Source organism: Zeus faber (genome assembly GCF_960531495.2).
Source record: "Zeus faber genome assembly, chromosome: 11".
Classification (NCBI taxonomy): Eukaryota; Metazoa; Chordata; class Actinopteri; order Zeiformes; family Zeidae; genus Zeus; species Zeus faber.
The window spans coordinates 20,228,228-20,247,757 of NC_137205.1; the positions used below are offsets into that span (position 1 = coordinate 20,228,228).

Here is a 19,530-nt window from a genome sequence, read left to right on the forward strand (position 1 = left end):
TGATAGGGTTGCACAACATGGTTGCAAAAAGAAACCAAAACCACCTCCAAGCCTGACATTCATTTCCTCTTTAATATATATATCTTTATTCTTTAAGAATAGAATAATCACAGAATAGTTAAACTCTCATCTATATATGAATTTCAATACATACACAGAAAGAAAAAAAATTCTTTGCAGCTTTTTTTTTTTTGGTGTTTCTTTTTTTTCTTTTTTTCCTGATGGCTGACGTCTTCGTGCACACGTCACTTGAATCTTTATTTTCTTTTTGCGATGCCCTCACGTGACCGATGGCACGCTCCGCCGTCTCCTCTCCGTAAGGCCGCTGGGCTCGTCCACTCTCGCTCGCTTGTAGTCGGCCTTCAGACTTTCCCTGTGTGAGCGAGAGAACATTTTTTTTTATATACAGTTTCATTGAAATGGAAGTTCAATGATGGTTAACCGCTCGAATGGGCAATACAAAGGAACTATTATACCTACTATAATTTTTGTTTCCCATTTGGTGAAAAATGTAGTAGTAGTAGTAATAGTAATAGTCTGAAACTAGGAATTGCTGACACTGGTGCAAACAGGAGATAAGTGGGTTCAGGGGCATCAGACTAAACGAAGTGAGGATGGAGAGGTGGCGAGGAAAAGAAAGGGTACAATAGTGGGATGGGGAGGTGGCGGCGTAGAGAGAGCTTAAAGTTTTACATTTAAAGAAATTTAATAGGAAAGAAAACTTTTTTCTTTCAAAAAAAAAAAAAAGAAAAAAAATCATTCCATTAATGAATTATTACTCTCTAAAAAAAGTCATATAATAATTAATTCAAAAACAATACTGTATATTTTGAAAAGAGGACATTCAACACCTTACAAAAGTAATTCATTATAAATCGAATAAAATGTCTTGAAACGACCTGCTCACATTGCACAAATGGAATGAATGCAAAAATAAAAGAGGTAGTAAACATAGTAAAACTGTTAAAGATAAGATACTATATACTGTAGGTATAAGTGGATAAATAATTCATATTTGACTAATGGGGGGGGGGGGTTATTAAAGATCCGATCATTCAATGGCAACAGTATTTAAGGGCATCATTTTTAAAAGCACAAGCGGCGTGGCTGCGTGCGTGCGCTCACCCTCTAGGTATGTGCGGGCCACAAACTTGAGCAGCTCGTCGATGAGGATGACGGGGAAGGAGAGCTTGAGCACCATCAGCCACTGTTCCACGTTCAGATGGGTGAGCTTGAAGATCATCTGCGGAGGAGAGCAGTGACACGCCCGAGCTGCTCAGACAACGTGGATCCGTCATGTCGCCTTTGCTCGTTTAAAAGGCTTTCAGTCGCGGGGGGAGACGGGAATGAGGTCGAGGTTTAGTGGTGTGTAAGCGGGGCTGCGGCCCATTACTCTGATAGTTAGATGTTAGAAAAGAAAAATAATTTGAAATTTGGCATTTAATGAACACAATTATGGTAAACCCATGGTTGTAAGGCACAATCATGTCCTATGAATTTCCGCATGTAAACGCCACATCCGGAGACCAGAACAACCAGGATCAGCCGAAATGCCTCTCATGAGAAACCCAATTATGACGTCTGGGAAGCTGGAGTTAAAGCTGCGAGGCCGACCTCGTCCCGGCTGCTGCTGGCTTTCTTGGGAGAGAACATTTTGTTTCTCTCACATCGCTTATAGAGAGAAATGTATCCATAAAGGGATTATTAAAAGTTCCAATTAAATAGTAGGCCAGTGAATTGGCAACATATACAATAATTTGCACCTCTTCAAAAGCGATCATTGTACACCCGAGATACAGTACTGGAAAAAAAAAAACTACCCAAAACTGCATCACAATACCACAAAATGTCCTAACTGCATCCATTTAACTATAAAGGAAGGAATCTGTATGTCCTTCGATTATCTTCGACAACCGTTCATCCAATCTACTTCACACTTGGCGGCTGTATCACCGGGGACCCCAGGACGTGCAGTGTCAAATTTAGCGCAATTTGAACACGCGACACGTGTTAATATTAATAAACTTTGAATAAACGAGCGAACAGCGAGGCGCTCAGCCGGGGCGGGGCTTCAGGGCTCTGCGACCGAGTCGCTTGCGTCCGCAGTGCGGCCCGTTCCGAACAGTGCGGTGGGGGTGGGGCCACGCCGCAAAGTTTGTTTTCGAGCCGACACCAAGCAATGACATGGCCGGAGTCACTCAAAACAAACTGTCATTATTGGGCTTGCTTGGAGAAATGGTAAAAGGGGACGCACAGCGGATCTTTTTCACCGATCGTTATTATTATAATCTTTGTGTTGCGCGTGGGCGTTCGCGCGACGTGAGCGCTGGAAGGATCTCTCCCGTTCACCGCACAGTGACGAGCGCCAAGCCAGCGCAAGTGAGGACACTATGTCGAGGGAAACGGATCCCTTTTTCGGGTATCGATCCTGTTGACGCCAGAACCGATCTTCAAAACGAGGCGTGGTATGGGGGGGTACCGATGCGCCCGCCCCTACAACGCGGCCCGTTTCCAGCAGGCGCCTTCTGAACGGGCACGGCGCTCGCCGTCGAGAAATCTCACTTTGGGTGTCGATACTTTGTTCGTTTAAGGGATCCTTGCGGTGTTGGTAGAACCCAGAACGGCGACGAGCGTGTGAACGTTTTGTTACAGCTCCTAAATGGGGATCAGACTCGGGATAAGATTGGTTGATTGGTTGAGGAGTGAGTGAGCGGGTGAGTGAGTGAGCGGGTGAGTGAGTGAGTGAGGTGACAGATGGATTAATGGGTGTGGGACTCACGGGCAGGGGGTCGACGTAGATGATCATGAAGTGGAGGGACATGGAGAGGGTCATGGCTCCCACCAGCCAGCCGTTACTCCAGGGAGGCATACGCAGCAGGGACTGGTTCTCAGACAAGCTGGAGGGGGGAGGGTAGGGGAGGGGAGGGGTGGAGGGTAGGGGAGGGGAGTGGGGGGTTTAATCTCACGTTTAATTGGGAGTGATACGTAAGGATATGTATGTGTGTGCGGGAATGCATGTGAGAGTGCCTGCAAGTACCTGTCTGTGTGTGTGTGTGTGTGTGTGTGTGTGTGTGTGTGTGTGTGTGTGTGTGTGTGTGTGTGTGTGTGAGTGTGAGTGAGTCACAGGCGTGTTTGTCTACGTGTGTGTCGGTGTGCGTTGGTTCGAATACAACCGTGTGATGACTTAAAAAAAATGACAAGGACGAGCGCTCACGGTGAAAGTGCTGCAGGGAATCACTAAAAAGTTTGAAAGTTTCACTCAAAAGAAACATCTCGGCTCTTGATAGTTCATTATCCCTCACGATCTGCAGATGAGTCCGCAAACACTCTGATATTCAATTTTTAAATGAAGTATCAACATTGTTTAATAACTAAAAATAAATTAATGATTTCATAAAATCACTATGGTAATTATTGTACTTGAACCTGTAGATAATTAGGTAATAATTGAGTTAGTACATAGTAATCATCTAGAATCGCACTTTGTATATAACATTTATTTTGTGCATTGTGCGCTTATTTATATTATCTATATTTTTAGATTTTTGGCTATTTCTGTTGTGTATTTTTGGCTTTTTCCTGAAGCCACAAATACAAGCCTTTTTAATGCTTATTCTCCGCAGCAAACCTCTCCACGACGAATTCCTTGTATATGAAGATGTACTCTGCGGAAAAAAACTGATTTTGGATTCAGATTCAGATTCTAACACTATGTCGTTTGTAAAGTCGTTGAAATGCAAACACGGAGACCGTCATTAAATTGTATTCCACAGTTGGGGGAATTCAGCCGTTCGCGACTCAAATCCCCGCCCTCCGTCCTCGACGGAGAGACGGGATCCTCCGAGCCGAGGGCGCGGTTCTAACGTGCCGTTGGGAGTTCCGCGTGGCGCCGCGGAGGATTTGCAGGGAGCCGGGCACCTGTTGAGGGCGTTGCACATCTCGATGGTGACCAGCACGGACAGAGCCATTGTCATGGGGGGAGCCGCCTCGAACACCTCGCAGTGCACGCCTGCAAAGTCCTCGTTGTCGTCGCTGCACTGCATGAAGTGGGACTGGAGGGGGTTAGGAGGAGAATTTGATATAAGTCAGGGCCAGGGAGGGTGACAGATTTTCTCCCTTTTTGAAAATGTTATTATCATTTTGAATCCAGCACTGCAAATGTTATCCTTTCATACTGGTCAGAATGGGGGTGGCGACCCTGTGCATATATATGGAGACCCCGCGTGGGGCCGCCGGCCCAAGGTTGACCAGGCTTGATTAAAGCCCTTTATCCTCCGTCAGTGGTATCGCATGATCCTGAAAACTAAGATGTTGTTTTACTCTGACACAATGAGGGTGTGCCACAGAGATATTGCATAAAATGGCTCAACGTATGAGGTCTTGAATACTTGGGAGGGTTATTATATAAAAACGATTTTCTTTCAGAACTCCTAATCTACTGCGGAAGAGTCCTCGCTGAGTAAAGTGACACCGCGGCGAATCAGTTTTCGAGTTTCCAAACCAAGGTGCAGAAAGGGGACGGTGGAGTAAGAGCCACTGACCAGCTGGTAGAAAGTGATCATAGGACCTTCGTCGCAGTACAGGAACCACCAGGCGGCGGCAGCCACAGTTGCGGCGCCGACATAACCTGAAAGCAAGACGTTTAAAGTTTAAAGCCGTGGTTGCGGATATTGTAGATCTATCGATCTATCGATCTATCTATCTATCTATCTATCTATCTATCTATCTATCTATCTATCTATCTATCTATCTATCTATCTATCTATCTATCCATCCAAACCACCTCATCGGTGCATCTGAGCACGGCGTGTTCTTGCGCTGTCCAGTATGCTCAAGCAGCTGATCTGCACAGCCCTGTGGCCTTGCTTATCGAGCATGAGTCATCTGGCTATTAGTAACATGAAACAATAGGTGACGGAGAGCTCTTAATGCTAATTATCATGCCAAAAGGGTCAGGCTAAATAGAATTAAGAAAATTCCTCGGTACTAATAGGGCCGCACTAATCGTCAGCTCCGCGATTATAATGGGAGAATTCCACCCTCTATGGAAAGGTATCTCATCTACAGGATGTCTCTCCAATTGTTGTGAAATTAAGAAATATATCCCTAATCTTCTGAGCTAGTCTACTGTAAAAAATAAACAGATAAAAAAAGACATCCACTTCTCCCGCTTTTGGCCATGTCACGTCTCAAACTGTTGAGGTCTAACCCTAACCCCCCATATTCACTTCTCTTTTATCAATGAAAGTCGGGGTAAAAGCCAATACCTCCAATAGCCATGTATCTGAAGAAGAGCCAGCCGGAGATGAGGGGCTCCTTGGGAGAGCGGGGGGCCTTGCCCATGATGTCCAGGTCTGGGGGGTTGAAGCCCAGGGCGGTGGCGGGCAGACCGTCCGTCACCAGGTTGACCCACAGCAGCTGAACGGGGATCAGAGCTTCAGGCAGGCCGAGGGCGGCGGTCAAGAAGATGCTGGGAGATAGAAAGGGGTTCAGTCAGTGTGGGGTCAAGACCTCCGACACGTTTCTTGATGTTTATGGAGAGGCATCCCCATAGTTCACACATCATGGGGTGTACTGGCTCACCAGACGACCTCCCCCACGTTGGAGGAGATGAGGTAGCGGATGAACTGCTTCATGTTGTTGTAGATCGCTCTGCCCTCCTCAACAGCGGACACGATGGAGGAGAAGTTGTCGTCAGCCAGGACCATCTCAGAGGCAGACTTGGCAACGGCGGTGCCAGAGCCCATGGCGATGCCGATCTCGGCCTTCTTCAAGGCGGGCGCATCGTTCACTCCATCACCGGTCTAGGCGAAAAGTCGGGGGGAAAGAAAGAAATTAGTCGCAAGAGAACGAAAGGAAATCCCATTTACGCAATGGTGTTTGCAAACACACAATGCAACAATGGTCAAAAGGTCTTTTTAACTTCTCACCATGGCAGTAATCTCATCGAAGCCTTGGAGGAACTCAACAATCTTGGACTTGTGGGATGGCTCCACCCGGGCGAAGCAGCAAGCCTTGCGGACGGCGATCTTCTGGTCGTAAGGTGCGAGGTCGTCAAACTCGCGGCCGGTGTAGGCTCTGTCGGTGACGTCCTCATCTTCGGAGAAGATGCCGATACGACGGCAGATAGCCACCGCTGTGCCCTTATTGTCACCTGATGGGAGGGCGGAGGCAGAGGGGGGGCAGGGTTACAAATCATAAATGTCCACGATCCCAAGTGCTCAAACACGCCAAGATCTCAAACCTCACAACTACAGCAAAGGAATGATCAGGAAAATGCCCACAAGCTTGTACTGACCAGTGATCATGATGACACGGATGCCAGCGGCCCGGCACAACTCGATGGAGCTCATCACCTCCTTACGAGGGGGGTCCAGCATTCCCACGCAGCCCACGAAGGTCAGGTCAGTCTGGCGAGAAAGCGCTGGATCATTATCAAACGCCAGACTGTTATTCTCCAGATTCCTCTTGTTTCTTTGTTCGCGGTGCCGCCTAACTCTTCTCCAGAATCTTGGGGGGCTAAGCCAAGATATGCTCCGTCTACGGTCAACGTGGTTTACCTACGCCGCCTGCTCAGTCAAACTCACCTCATAGTCAACAAACTTGGTGGCGTCCTCCAGGTTCATCTCCTCCTTCCTCAGAGGCGAATCCCGGGTGGCCAGTGCCAGGCAGCGGAGGGTGTCGCGTCCTGTTCCCCACTCCTTGATCACCGCCAGGATGCGGTCCTTAACGGGGCCGGTCAGGGGCACGCGGGTGGTTCCCACGCGTACGTAGGCGCAACGTTCGATGACGCCCTCGGGAGCGCCCTGGAAAAGGAATCGGTTTGGTTGTTTTGGTGAGAGGTTACGCGGCGGTGACTTCTGAAGAATGAATTGGAGTCCTACGGTAATCAAGACTCCTGGAGAACTTATTTCAGTAAGCCTGCGTGTCTGGGTGCACTGGGCTCACTTTGACAAACATCTTGTTTCCGACGGGGGCTTTGGAGGACTTGGCAGGGGAGCAGTAGACTGACATGGACTTCCTGTCTCTGGAGAACTCCAGGGTGAAGTCCTTCTTCATCAGCTGCTTGATCACCTGGAGGGGAGGAACAACGGTTCCTTTACAGTGATATTGCATTATTGTATATTAAAGACAGTATGCTATAGAATGACTGCATTGCATTGGTGATCAAAGCAAAGAGTACCAGCAGCCCGTCTAACCTCCCGGTAACTCAGTGAAGGCATTTCCAAATTGGACTTCTGAAAAATAAATCAATTCCTGGTGGACTTACGACGCAGCAGGCGTTGGCCCGATCCACCTTGGACAGGCCGCGCACTTCGCTGTTGAACACGTTCATCTTCTCCACCAGGCAGCTCAGAGCCGTCTCAGTGGCCTCTCCCACCTTCTCATAAATACCCTTGGACTGCAGCAGACACAGAGAGAGAAATCATTCAATGTTCTGCATTCGATCGGAACCTGAGTCAGCGTTGACTATCAAGTATATTTTCCCTTTTGTACGAATTAGACTCTGTATCTTGTTACCATTAAGGGGAAAAAAATGTCCTGGGGCAAGAATGGAAGGAATTTTAAGTTCAAAATATTCCTAAACTTTGATGAACACTGCATATCTGTATGACTGTATGTATATGTATGTGACCAATAATCTCTTGAACTTGAACTTGAACTTGAACTTGAACTTGAACTTGATATTAGACCTGTTGACATGCAGAAATAAACGGTAATAAAGAGACTCCAGTCGTATAAAGACAAGCCGGAGTCCATCGATTGAAAGCCGGACTGGAGCTCCCCACAGCTATTTTTTCTAGGTTTCCGTGGCCTCTTTTTTTCCACTTCCGCCCTAGTATTTATCTCTTTTGCTTGTCATCGTTCATCTTTACATCGGATTACAGGGCGAGTAGGCATGGTTGTTTATCCTGGCACAGGAATCCATCATCATGTCTGTTTGTGCCGTAAATAAAACGTATCCGACTGTGATACTGCTGACGTCAATTGCCGCCAATTGTCGTGCGCGCTGAGCGTGAAATGTGAACGTAAAAGACGTTGAGTGGTCTCCAGACCTCGTTGTAGTCCAGCGAGGAGTCGTTGCACAGAGCGCAGATGGTGGCCAGCTCCACCAGCCCGTCGTACTGGCCGCACTTCACCGAGCCGCCGTTCCTGGTGCTGAGAGAACAGGATCGTCCACGTCAATCTCGTGTCATAGGCAATATACAATATTTGCTGGAGCACGTGTGTATGTGTACAGTATGTGTGTGTGTGTGTGTGTGTGTGTGTGTGTGTGTGTGTGTGGCCTTCCAACAGTGAACACTCACACTTCTCCCTCGGGGGTGTATTTGGAGCCGGAGATGTCAAACTGTCCGAGTGACACGCTGTCGCCGTCCACTTTTTCGATGATGAACATCTACGTCAGAAAAGGGCACAGGACACGGTGACCAGGCTGCTCCCACTCATTCTCAGCTCGCAACAGGCCTGTTCTACCTCCATCTGGCTGCGGTTTCGGAGGAACATGTGACTCTTCCAAAACATTTGTGGCAGTGCAGCGACCAGTTGCCGTGGTAACCAAGCCTAGTAGCTTTGTGCAACAGGCCGAATTGACGACTACACAGAAAGTTCTTCTCAATACACTGTCAGTGCTACGGACAAATTTAGCCGTGTGCGACCGTATGGATCTTTTGCTTGCATTAAAAATTTGATATCACAACAAAAGCCTATATCTGCTATTAAAACAACTGGATATGATGGTCGCTTTGTCGTCTTGTCCTTCATACCATCTGAGGGGAAATCACCACAGTGGCTTAGGAGCAACCTAATGCGTCTTAGGAACCCTCCACTAGGATGCATCTTATGGGTCCTACTCTAACGCCACAGTCCTCAGTGGCCTCATGTCCTTCTCCTTTAATGCGTGTGCATCTACAGTACCTTAGTGACAGACATCTGGTTGGTGGTGAGGGTGCCAGTCTTGTCGGAGCAGATGACGGAGGTGCAGCCCAGGGTCTCCACAGACGGCAAGGACCTGACGATGGCATTCTTTTTGGCCATGCGGCGGGTTCCCAGAGCCAGGCAGGTAGTGATGACGGCGGGTAGACCTGAGGGAATATTCCGTAAATACTTCAAATCATTATTTGGTCATTTGTGCTTATTATGTTTTATTTATTTTCAATGTATTTCCTATTCATTTTGCACTTGGAATACAGACAGCCAGATATCTCTCATCCAGAAATCACATTTTGGGCTGTACAGCCCACGCTATACGTAAAGCTTAAAACTTGTTCGAAGGGACGTTGCACTGCACAGAACCTTTTAACTCTTTTAAAAGCTTCAAGGATAACGGATTAAGTCCCCTTCTTTTTGGCTGGCCGTTTCGATCTCTTTCGAAAAGGCTGGATAAACGTCTGAACTCATGTAGGGCGCTGGTTGGAGGCTCATTTTAATTTGTGGGACAGAAACATTTTCCGCTAAAACAGAAACCAACGGTGGGAGATCCCTTTAATAGTCTGGTGGACGTGGTCTCTAAGAGAATAGATCGATTAAGACAAGGTTCTCTGACACAAATCCCACGGCAGGTCGCCGGGCGGGTGCGGCATGCCGAGCTTACCTTCAGGGATGGCGGCCACAGCGAGCGCCACGGCAATCTTGAAGTAGTAGACGGCGCCGCGGATCCAGGAGCCTCCGTGTACGGGGTCGTTGAAGTGGCCGATGTTGATCATCCACACGGCGACGCAGATGAGGGAGATGACCTGGAGGACGGGGAGACAGATGGCGCAAGGAGACGGAGGGAAGACGGAGGTAAGAGGGCGGAAAAGGGGACATGGAGGACAAAAAGCAGAGGGGTAAGGGAGACAGAGGACAAGGAGTCAGGGGGACAGAGGGGTTCACAGGAGATTAGTATCCAGCTGAGGTTTAAATGCAGCAGTGAGCTTGTCTGGGACTAAATTCAACGACCTTAAAAATTTAGGATAAAAGTGCTTTGGTTTGTGATGGGGAGACACTGGTGTTGTTCACTGGTTGATTTCAATGGATAATACCCAAGATTGTTATATTGCACCACTCTGCACCATAATGACCCGTCAAATATCTTTTCAATTAACGCTCCAATTCACTTATCCAGACACACTTATTCAATGACAACCAAAGAAAGGGGCCATCCTGCTCATCGCTAGCAGTTACAGGTCAATCAGCTCGCTCAAGGGTACATCAGGAGGTGCTTGAGAATCAAACAAGCAATCTATCTGTGGAGCCGCTGCTTCCATATGTTGCCTTTGTAATTTCCGCCTCCTTGACCCAAAAAATGGCGTCTCCTCCTTCCCTGTCACCCACCTTGGACAGCTGCTCTCCGAACTCGTCCAGTTTCTGCTGCAGGGGGGTCTTCTCCTGCTCGGTGGCGGCCATCTGGTCACGGATCTTACCGATCTCAGTGGAGACGCCGGTGGCGACAGCGATGCCGGTGGCCTTGCCGGCGGCGATGTTGGTGCCCTGGGGACAGTTACAGGCAGGGAGGAAAATTTTTATGGTTTCCGAAATGGGAAAGCACTTTGGAAACACCGTTTTAACCACCTCATCAAGGATTTAGAGAAGGTATCTATGAGGCAGGACGACACGGATGAATTGGACTTGACTTTTGGAACAAAGCAGCTTGACGTCAGGTTGAGATTCAAGCGGAGAGGTTCAGGGGATAAAGGCCCGGAGAGAAACTTACGGAGAAGAGCATGTTCTTTTTGTCCTGGTTGACGGCTCGGGGGTCCGGGACGGCATCGGTGTGTTTAATCACGCTGACAGACTCGCCTGATGATACAGATAATCATTGGTAATCCATCATCGTATCAATGCGTGAATGGATCAATGGATCAATCATACACCCACCGGTGAGGATGGACTGGTCGACACGCAGGGTTGTGGACTTGATCGAGATGATTCTGATGTCAGCTGGCACTTTGTCGCCAACTAGGATACGCACGCACGCACGCACGCACGCACGCACGCACGCACGCACACACACACACACACACACACACACACACACACACACACACACACAGACACACACACACACACAAACAAATAAACAAACTATAGGCTTATTGACATACCAAAATCACTCTTGAATGAGCAAAACCAACACTGACAAATGTGTGTGTGTGTGTGTGTGTGTGTGTGTGTGTGTGTGTGTGTGTGTGTGTGTGTGTGTGTGTGTGTGTGTGTGTGTGTGATGGGCGTTGGACGGATTGTATTGCTGCCATCTGACACCACAGCGGTGGGGAGAGGGAGATGGAGACCTTGGGGAGATTACAAAACCAAAAGAACAGCTGTACAGCAAAGAGAGAGAGAAATTGAGACAGAGAGAGAGAGAGAGAGAGAGAGAGAGAGAAAGGGGAGGGGGGGACACTGGTAGATGTTAAGTGTATTTATACCCAACCGTATATTTCTCCTCCTACAGTGAGAAACCCAACCAGCCCCTGTTTTCTCTGTCTTCCTTAAAAGGACCGGTGTTCCTCGTCGTGCATCCGTGAACCCCGTGAGGAGACACTAATCTAGACTGGATGTCGTCATAAGGCTCCGCAAGGTGCTATTTCTCTCTTTTATGTCAAACCTATGGGTTCCTAGACAGAGAGAGAGAGAGAGAAGTAGCGGCACAATAAACATTAAAAGTCTTCACTGGCCACCATTGTGGCGACAGCTTTAAGCCCAAAAGCCTTCTCCAACCGACGGGTCCAAACTGTGAAGATTGCAGTGGGAGTCAGCACTGCGACACAAGCCAGATTGAATTCAGCGCGGATCACAGCGTACAACAATGACTGTTATGATCATAGTTTTGGTACCTCTTTGAGCGGATCATAGACGGAGGTGGTTTGGACCGAATCGATAAAAAATATCCTCAGATCGGGGTCCCGGAGACTTAATCTTGTCAAATGGGGTTCGTGGCCTTATGCCTGTCGAATTGAGGATCCATGATGATAACAAGGTTGAGAACCACTGACCTATCCCAGGAGGTATTCCACAAATCTGACGTCATGCAATGCCCTCAATGTGAAACAATTATAATTACGAGTCTTGAAGTGACAGTATGGTAGACTAGCCACATGCCAAGGCTCATACCGGAGATTTCCACCACGTCTCCAGGCACGATCTCCCGGGCCTTGATCCTCTGCACGCTCTTCCTGTCCGAGCGATAAACCTTCCCCATCTCGGGCTCATACTCCTTCAAGGCCTCGATGGCGCTCTCCGCATTGCGCTCCTGTTGCGACAGAACAACAACAACAACAATGACCCGGTGATCGCATCGGTGCCGTCACCTGGCCTGAATCATCACAACTATTTGGGGATTGCGTCCCGGTGCCAACTTCAGCTCGGTGATCCTGAGTAGGCAACCTCTCCTTGTGCCAGCGTCGATGGCCCGCGGACCTTGCAGTCATTCCCAAAGGCGAGCTCTGGCAAATGGCTTTGCCCGCATCTGGTTCTGACCCATATAAATTATGTACGGGCTCATTCTCTCATACTTTCTTTTTCAAGACATTTCCCTTTATTTGACCGAGCATTTTTAAAAATGACGATATAATCGATCCCTCAAACAATAATACTATAATTGGAATACTATAATTGTGCTATTATCAACTGCAACGGCCGCTTTATTCTACTTAAGTGCCAATCAAAATTTGTCATTCATTTGTCATTTAACTCTACCACGGAACCAATTCATGAATCGATACCGTTGACAGGGGCTGGGGCAGGTGTGTCCCTCGCAAAGCCGAACAACAGGCTGTTTGAGGAGGTGAAACCCAACTCAAACTATTCGTACGCTTTACGGCCTCTTCCAAGGCTGTCTCCCACCGCCTCAAAGTGTAAAGCCCGACTTATTTCGGCCCTCCCTGCCTCCTCATTCTCCCCCTTGGCCCTCCATGTGTGAATCCTTGTGCATAGTTTCCAAATGACCATGACAGAGAGAGCTGATATGGGACCACCCCCCCCCCCCCCCCACCCCAACACAAAAAGACACACACATTCGCACTCACACACACACACACACACACACACACACACACACACACACACACACACACACACACACACACACACACACACACACACACACACACACACAGCTGAGGCCTGCGGTAACCCGATCATCCCACTGTATTTTTACTGTGGATTGCATGGTGTGGATTGTATTGAAGGGGTCTGCATTTTGGGCCTGCCAAACGGCCTTCATTGCCGCGCTGGATCCAGCTACAATCTCCTTCCCTCCCAGAACACCGCACACGCACAAGCGCTCGCGCGCGCACACACACACACACACACACACACACACACACACACACAGTTTACCCCTACCCTAACAGCTTAACCTCTCACCCCTTCACCCTTTTGTTGACGTCATGCCACTCTTTATGGCTTTCCTTGAATTCTGAGCCACTGGCTGCCGCTCCAGGAGTCATGTCCCACTGTGCAGGATACGGATTGTGTTTGTGAGCCAGCCGCCATTGTTTTGATTTATTGTGTGTGTGTGTGTGTGTGTGTGTGTGTGTGTGTGTGTGTGTGTGTGTGTGTGTGTGTGTGTGTGTGTGTGTGTGTGTGTGTGTGTGTGTGTGTGTGTGTTTGTGTGTGCGTGCGTGCGTGTGTGTATTGATGTGCTGGTGTGCACTCGTGTAACTGGTACTGAGAACGAGTATCTATTTAGGTGTGCCTAAAAGGCAGCATTTACGGGCTGGCATGCAAACATGTCCTTGTAAAATTGTGTGTGTGTGTGTGTGTGTGTGTGTGTGGGTGTGTGTGTGTGTGTGTCTATGTGTGCATGTGTGCGTACCTGTGCGGGATTAGCTACTAACTGACCTGCCACACACCAACCACAGCGTTGGCGATGAGGATGAGGAGAATGACGAAGGGCTCCACAAAGGCAGTGACGGACTCCTCACCTTCCTCAAACCAGGCCAGCACCTGTGTGAGGAGAGAGAGAGAGAGAGAGAGAGAGAGAGAGAGAGAGAGAGAGAGAGAGAGAGAGAGGGCATGAGAGTCAAGCTTAGAATGAAGTTCATGATTGATGATGTTTTGCTGTGAAATAAAGAAGATTAAAGTGCCAAAGAGTCTTTCTGATCGATGATCTTTACACCTCTGTTGTCTCCAGTCAACTGAAAGGACCTTACCGGAGTCACATTGAGTTTTCCCACCCCCGACCATTTTCCTTACGTTTTTTACATGTTTAACGCTGTCTCTGTTTTCAGGTTCAAGGGAATTTGAAGGGAACAACGTGGTGATAAACCTACTTTCAATTGATCTCCTTGTCCCGCATTTCTTCCCTGGTTCCTGAACAACCGCTGTACTAGGATGCTGGGCACAAAAACCCTCCCATGCCACACACATCGAGGTTGTGTGACCCGGCAGCTTTTAGGGTCACATCCGACACCAATGGCGTCTTCTGAAGAAGGCTGTAAAGTCCTCGATGAATCTGTCAACAAGGCACTAAACTCCAGAGTGTATCTCAATGTCTGGCGGTTTGGCAGCTTACGGGTGAAAAAACAACCCGACCTAAGGACCGAGGGAAGTCTGTGTGCACGTATGTGCACGTGTGTGTGAGTGTGTGTGTGTGTGTGTGTGTGTGTGTGTGTGTGTGTGCATGTGCGCGCGCGCTGGAGGCACGTGTGTGTAGGCACGTGTGTGTGTGTGTGTGTCAGTGTGTGGGAGTCCCGGGTTACCGACAACAAACTATTTCGGAAAGGCTTCGTGTTATCATGGAAACAGATTAGCTTCAGGCTGCTGGAGCAAAGAGAGAGAAGGAAAGAGTCCATCTATCTATCTATCTATCTATCTATCTATCTATCTATCTATCTATTCTATCTATATATATCTACATCTATCTCTTCCACCTGAAGATTCTTTTCCAGAAATAGGACGTCCGTTCACCCTAACTCGGCCTCTGTCCTCTCCTTCTTCCCTTCAAAGACACAATCAATCTCCAAGATGACAGTCCTCTGCTGTCACCACGCCACGGTGGGACGCGACCACATTCCTGTGGACATGAATAGGGGGAATATGTATTTGCAGTATTTAGTGCCCACTCTTTTAGAAACCATATACAACTCAGATTCTAATGCCTTCATTTGTCATCCCAACGCACAATGCCATTGTGCAACCCAATCTCCGATTCCCGATGTCCACGTGCACGTGCACGGGCAGGCACTTGCACACGGCCACACACATGGCCACACACACACACACACACACACACACACTCCCCGGTCTCTAGCTCTCTTCTGCCGTTCCTCGTTGTCTCTCTAACCATGACCTTTGTCCAAGTATACAGTTTCTCGTCCTGGCTTGAGACTTTCTTAAAATAAAGCCTCAGCCATGCACACACTCGTGCACGCAAACCGGCACACGCGCACATTTGCGTCGACACGTGCGCGCACACACAAAGAGCCGCCCGGCCTTCTAAGGCCATACAGACAGCTGGTCAGAGAGCAGAGATTGGGGATTAAAGACAATGTTCCTGCCTGAACCACAAAAAACTGCTTTAGAGACATAGAGGGAGAGCAGAGAGAGAGAGAGAGAGAGAGGGGTAGAGAGGGAGAGAGAAAGGGAGAGAGAAAGAGAGAGAGAGAGAGAGGGGGGGTGCCAAAGAAGGAGAGAACAACAGAGAAGGGGGAGGAGGGACGAAGGGAGGGGGATTCCTTGGCTCACTGGGAGCGAGGACTTCAGTCCAAATGTAACTCAATAACCCAAGGGTTTACTCTGTGTTTTGGGCCCCGAGAATACAAGCGCAACCCATAGTAACCACATAGTGTGCGTGTGTGTGTGTGTGTGTGTGTGTGTGTGTCCGTGTCCGTGTGCCCAAGTGTGTGCGCACGCATGTGTGTCCATGCCAATAAAAGTCACTGGGTTAAGGGGTCCAGGGGATGCTATAGCTTTAAATCCTTTCTATATATAATCCAATGCGCCTAATATCTGTATTATTAAAATAGATGTTTGGACAAGAGTGTTTTTCAGTGACAGAGCCCTGCCCAGCCCACCACCGGCACACCACCCAATCGGTGAAACACACCGCACAACCATAGCGGAGGCACGTGTGAGAGTGTCCAAGTCACTTACGAAAGAGATGCAGGCCGCGAGAAGCAGGATTCTGACCAAGAGGTCCTCGAACTGCTCCACCACCAACTCCCAGATGGTCTTGCCTGATGAAAATGTTTGTTGGAAGTTTCCACTTAATTCAATGCACCGTCAGTGTGCGGAATCATTTTGTGAAGCGATGTCACATCCCATGTTAAAACAGCCAGCGTGAGGTCGTTATTCAAGCATTACTCGGACATATGTGACAGCTGTGAAATGGGATTCGAAATTCCATGCCGTGTTTGCTTAGAATAAGATGCATCAATCTTTTATATTAGTCACTTTGTGTAAGTGGTAATTCGATATTCCTGCTCCGCAGCTTGAGATGTAGCCCGTGGTATGGTAATGCAGCAATTGGCTAATGATGATAATTGCTCTAAGGCACATGTAAAGATGAATGTATTTTTAGGGCCTGACTTCTCGAGCGTCTTGCAGTGTGAAGACATCACCGTACTTGGTGAATGACCCCGGCCACCTTCCGCCTCCTCAAGGTCAAGTGCTTTCAATGACAAACGCCACGGCTCATCGTATCAGGTCCGCGAGATGGTGGCGGACCAGCTAATATGGGCAAAAAGCCGGAGTCCGGTGATGAAATCATCAATGGTAAATGGACAGGTGTTTTTGCGCTGGCAGAAATAGAGAGATATGGGATACCGTGTGTGTGGTTGCCGGGGCATGCAATTAGAAAAGACAGGTGTTTTAGGACCGACATGAAAGTGGACTTACCCTCCTCGGCAGGCAGCTCTGTGAGTGAGGAAGGGATAAATCGGATTAATTTTGCAACACTACGCGCCGCACCGCACCAATTGAAAAGAAACACCGAGCATAATTCAGAATAAGTTTCCCCCGTGCTCGTCGAATCTCCAGTGAATTTCCAGGGAATTCAACGACAGTCTGTTTGCTCAGAGCTTCACGTGACATATCTGCGGTGTGCGCGGCTGGAGCGTCGCCGCGGACGCCATCGGCGTGAACCGCGCTGAACTTGAGGGCCTCGGGCTTTTTCAACTTTTTCGTCCGGGCGTGAATGACTCGACTTCCCGGAGAACCCGCTCAAACCGATTTACGGCGATGGAATCCGTTGAACCGGTGCAGGTATTCTTAGTGTGCCGCAGAGCTCTGCTCATTAGCCCGAAATCAGAGAAGGCCTGCCAAACAGCATGCAGTTCAAAGAAAAAAAGAAAAAAAAAAAAGAAGAAAAGTTGGATTCCATCATTTTGTCTGTTTGTCGTGTTATCGTCGACTTGGCAATGGTTTGTCCAACGCAGCTTCTTTGGCTACCAGCCTTTCGCAATGACCTAAAGCATCCTGGAATTGAATGTACGTTATCTCCTTTCAGTTCCCACATTGATATGACGCGCCAGGGTGGGTACTGCGAGAAGCACAAGGCCAAGAGACGGTTTGCAATTAGTCTGTGGCCCTGGCAGGGCTTCCACTTTGTGCCCAGGGGTGTGCCAGGCTGCGGACACCTCTCTCGTTACTCCTGCTCCCAAAACGTTTTACAACCTGAAATCCAAACTGGCGTTCTTAACACAGTGCGACCAGGATCTATTGTCGGCAACCCCGAATCTTTGCCCGCACCTGCTTCGGAAGCATCATTCCCCCCTTCCCCGACCTTCAGAAGGTGGGACCTTGCTCTCGCGGAGTCGGAGAGGCCCCCGGCGACGTTCCCGGCCCCCTCGGACTTGTCGTTTTACCTGTAAATGTCTCTCCGTCTCTATCTGTCGCTCTATGTCATTGTTTTTGATGGTCCATCCGTCCGTCCGTCCATCCATCCATCCATCCATCCATCCATCCACCCACCCATGCATCTTTTTCTCTCACCGTTGTAGCCGTACTTTGCGATGCTCTTCTTGACCTGGTCGGGCGAGAGGCCGCTGTCCTCGCTGACGCCAAAGTGGGACAGAACATCTGGCGACTCTTTCATGTGTGCGTTCTCCATCCTCGCTGCTCGCTGGGAGAGGCTTCGCGGGACAAGAGGGGGAAGGGGAAGAGAGAGAAAAGGGAGAACACTTAGCACTCACAGCTCACGGCCTCGGGCGGCGATAGCAAGGCTCGGGGCCACGGAGATCAGAGGACCCACCGCGCTCTAGAAGTGGCGGGGCTGGGACAAACGCTGGCAACCACCCCTGTGTTCTCTCTCAGCTCTCTGCCTCCGCTCTCTGCTATCGCTCTCCTCTCGAGGCCCTGGACCGACAGAAAGTGCAACCTGGCAAAGTCTCCCGAAAAGTTTTATACAGATGAAAAAGTGGCCTCATTGGTGCTCGCTCAGCACGCACCGAGCCCCCCCATTGGCTGAGGCGGGTTGGGGCAGGGGTGGCTCCGTTGCAAAGAATAGGCGATGGGGGTGAGGCGGGAGTTGGATTGGGCAACAACTGCTGAGGGGGTCCACTGTCCGGCGGGCTGAAAATAAGATGTGCATTTGGGGAAACATGCCGGGCTGGGGGAGAATGGGAGGAGCATCGAGAGAGGGACTCCTTCTGAATGAGAAGTGGAGGGGAATTGATGGGTGCGTGACACATGGGGCTACTGTGTGTGCGCGCGCGCGTGTGTGTGCGTGCGTGCGCGTGTGCGTCAGAGTTTCTGAGAGTCTGAGAGAGAGAGAGAGAGAGATAATGGGTTACGAGCGGCCGCGCATCCAGATGATTTTACGGTTAAGAGATCAGGGAAAGTAACCGTAGCGGGCCTGTCAGGTGCACTGCGGGGGAAATAAACATTCCAGCGTTTTTTTTTTTTTTTTTTTTACTCTTTCAAGAGGGATCAGAGATGGACGGCTGAGCGGAGCCTTCGTAGCCCCGATAGCACACACACACACACACACACGCATGCACGCACGCGGACACACACACAACAGGCAGTCTGTGAATACTTGCCTCTGCACGTGTGAATGTGAATATTTACCGCAGAAAAGGTGTAACGGACATGCACACACGCACATATCCACAATACCATTTCATCTCACATTGCACCGCATGCCTGTGTAAGCTCTGAGTGTGTCGACGCACATTCCTCCCCATGCGTGTACCAAGATAACTCTTGAGTCTTGTGTCTTGTCCCGTGTACCTCTCTGGTTGTCATGGTGATGCTGTGATACGTAAGGGAGTATTTACTGTGTTTTCGACGTGTTTATTACGGCTTTAGTGCATCGTTCCCTTCTTGACGACTGGCTGTCGAGCAAATTCCCACAGTGGGCCATTGAACATTCATTCCATTCCACTCTTTACTGTTATTTCTTTCTTTCTTTCTTTCTTTCTTTCCTTCTTTCCTTCATTCCTTCCTTCCTTCCTCCCTTCTTCCTTCCTTCCTTCCTTCCTTCCTTCCTTCCTATCTTTCTTTCTTTCTTTCTTTCTTTCTTTCTTCCCGCTGTGCTGTTGCTCTCCCCTCCCCTCTGTCCCGCGGCTGCAGCGACACAAAGCTCAAGGTGGCCGACTGACATTTAAC

At 49.0% G+C, this 19,530-nt stretch overlaps 1 protein-coding gene across 1 annotated transcript; it reads right to left on the reverse strand.

Moving 5' to 3' along the window:
• Positions 1–53: 53 nt before the first annotated feature.
• atp2a1 (ATPase sarcoplasmic/endoplasmic reticulum Ca2+ transporting 1) lies at positions 54–18,363 on the reverse strand. Its single transcript, XM_080010226.1, has 25 exons — positions 18,173–18,363; positions 17,914–18,053; positions 16,819–16,836; positions 16,075–16,157; positions 13,822–13,926; positions 12,091–12,229; positions 10,858–10,938; positions 10,694–10,779; positions 10,315–10,470; positions 9,593–9,734; positions 8,917–9,083; positions 8,310–8,398; positions 8,058–8,160; positions 7,271–7,402; positions 6,949–7,074; positions 6,588–6,806; positions 6,299–6,410; positions 5,931–6,154; positions 5,584–5,804; positions 5,268–5,470; positions 4,542–4,627; positions 3,919–4,052; positions 2,780–2,897; positions 1,126–1,243; positions 54–373 (listed from the first exon to the last, which is right to left on the reverse strand). Exons 2-25 carry the CDS (start codon positions 18,029–18,031, stop codon positions 363–365), a joined length of 2,991 nt encoding a protein of 996 aa, XP_079866352.1. The 5' UTR covers positions 18,032–18,053; positions 18,173–18,363; the 3' UTR covers positions 54–362.
• Positions 18,364–19,530: the final 1,167 nt, after the last annotated feature.

Coding starts and splice junctions, on each gene's coding strand:
- atp2a1 (XM_080010226.1), bottom strand. CDS start 18,031: ATGGAGAACGCACACATGAAAGAGTCGCCAGATGTTCTGTCCCACTTT. Junction 5,805..5,930: donor TCGATGAGATTACTGCCATG/GTGAGAAGTTAA, acceptor CTTTTCGCCTAG/ACCGGTGATGGAGTGAACGA. Junction 4,628..5,267: donor CAGATACATGGCTATTGGAG/GTATTGGCTTTT, acceptor TCTTGCTTTCAG/GTTATGTCGGCGCCGCAACT.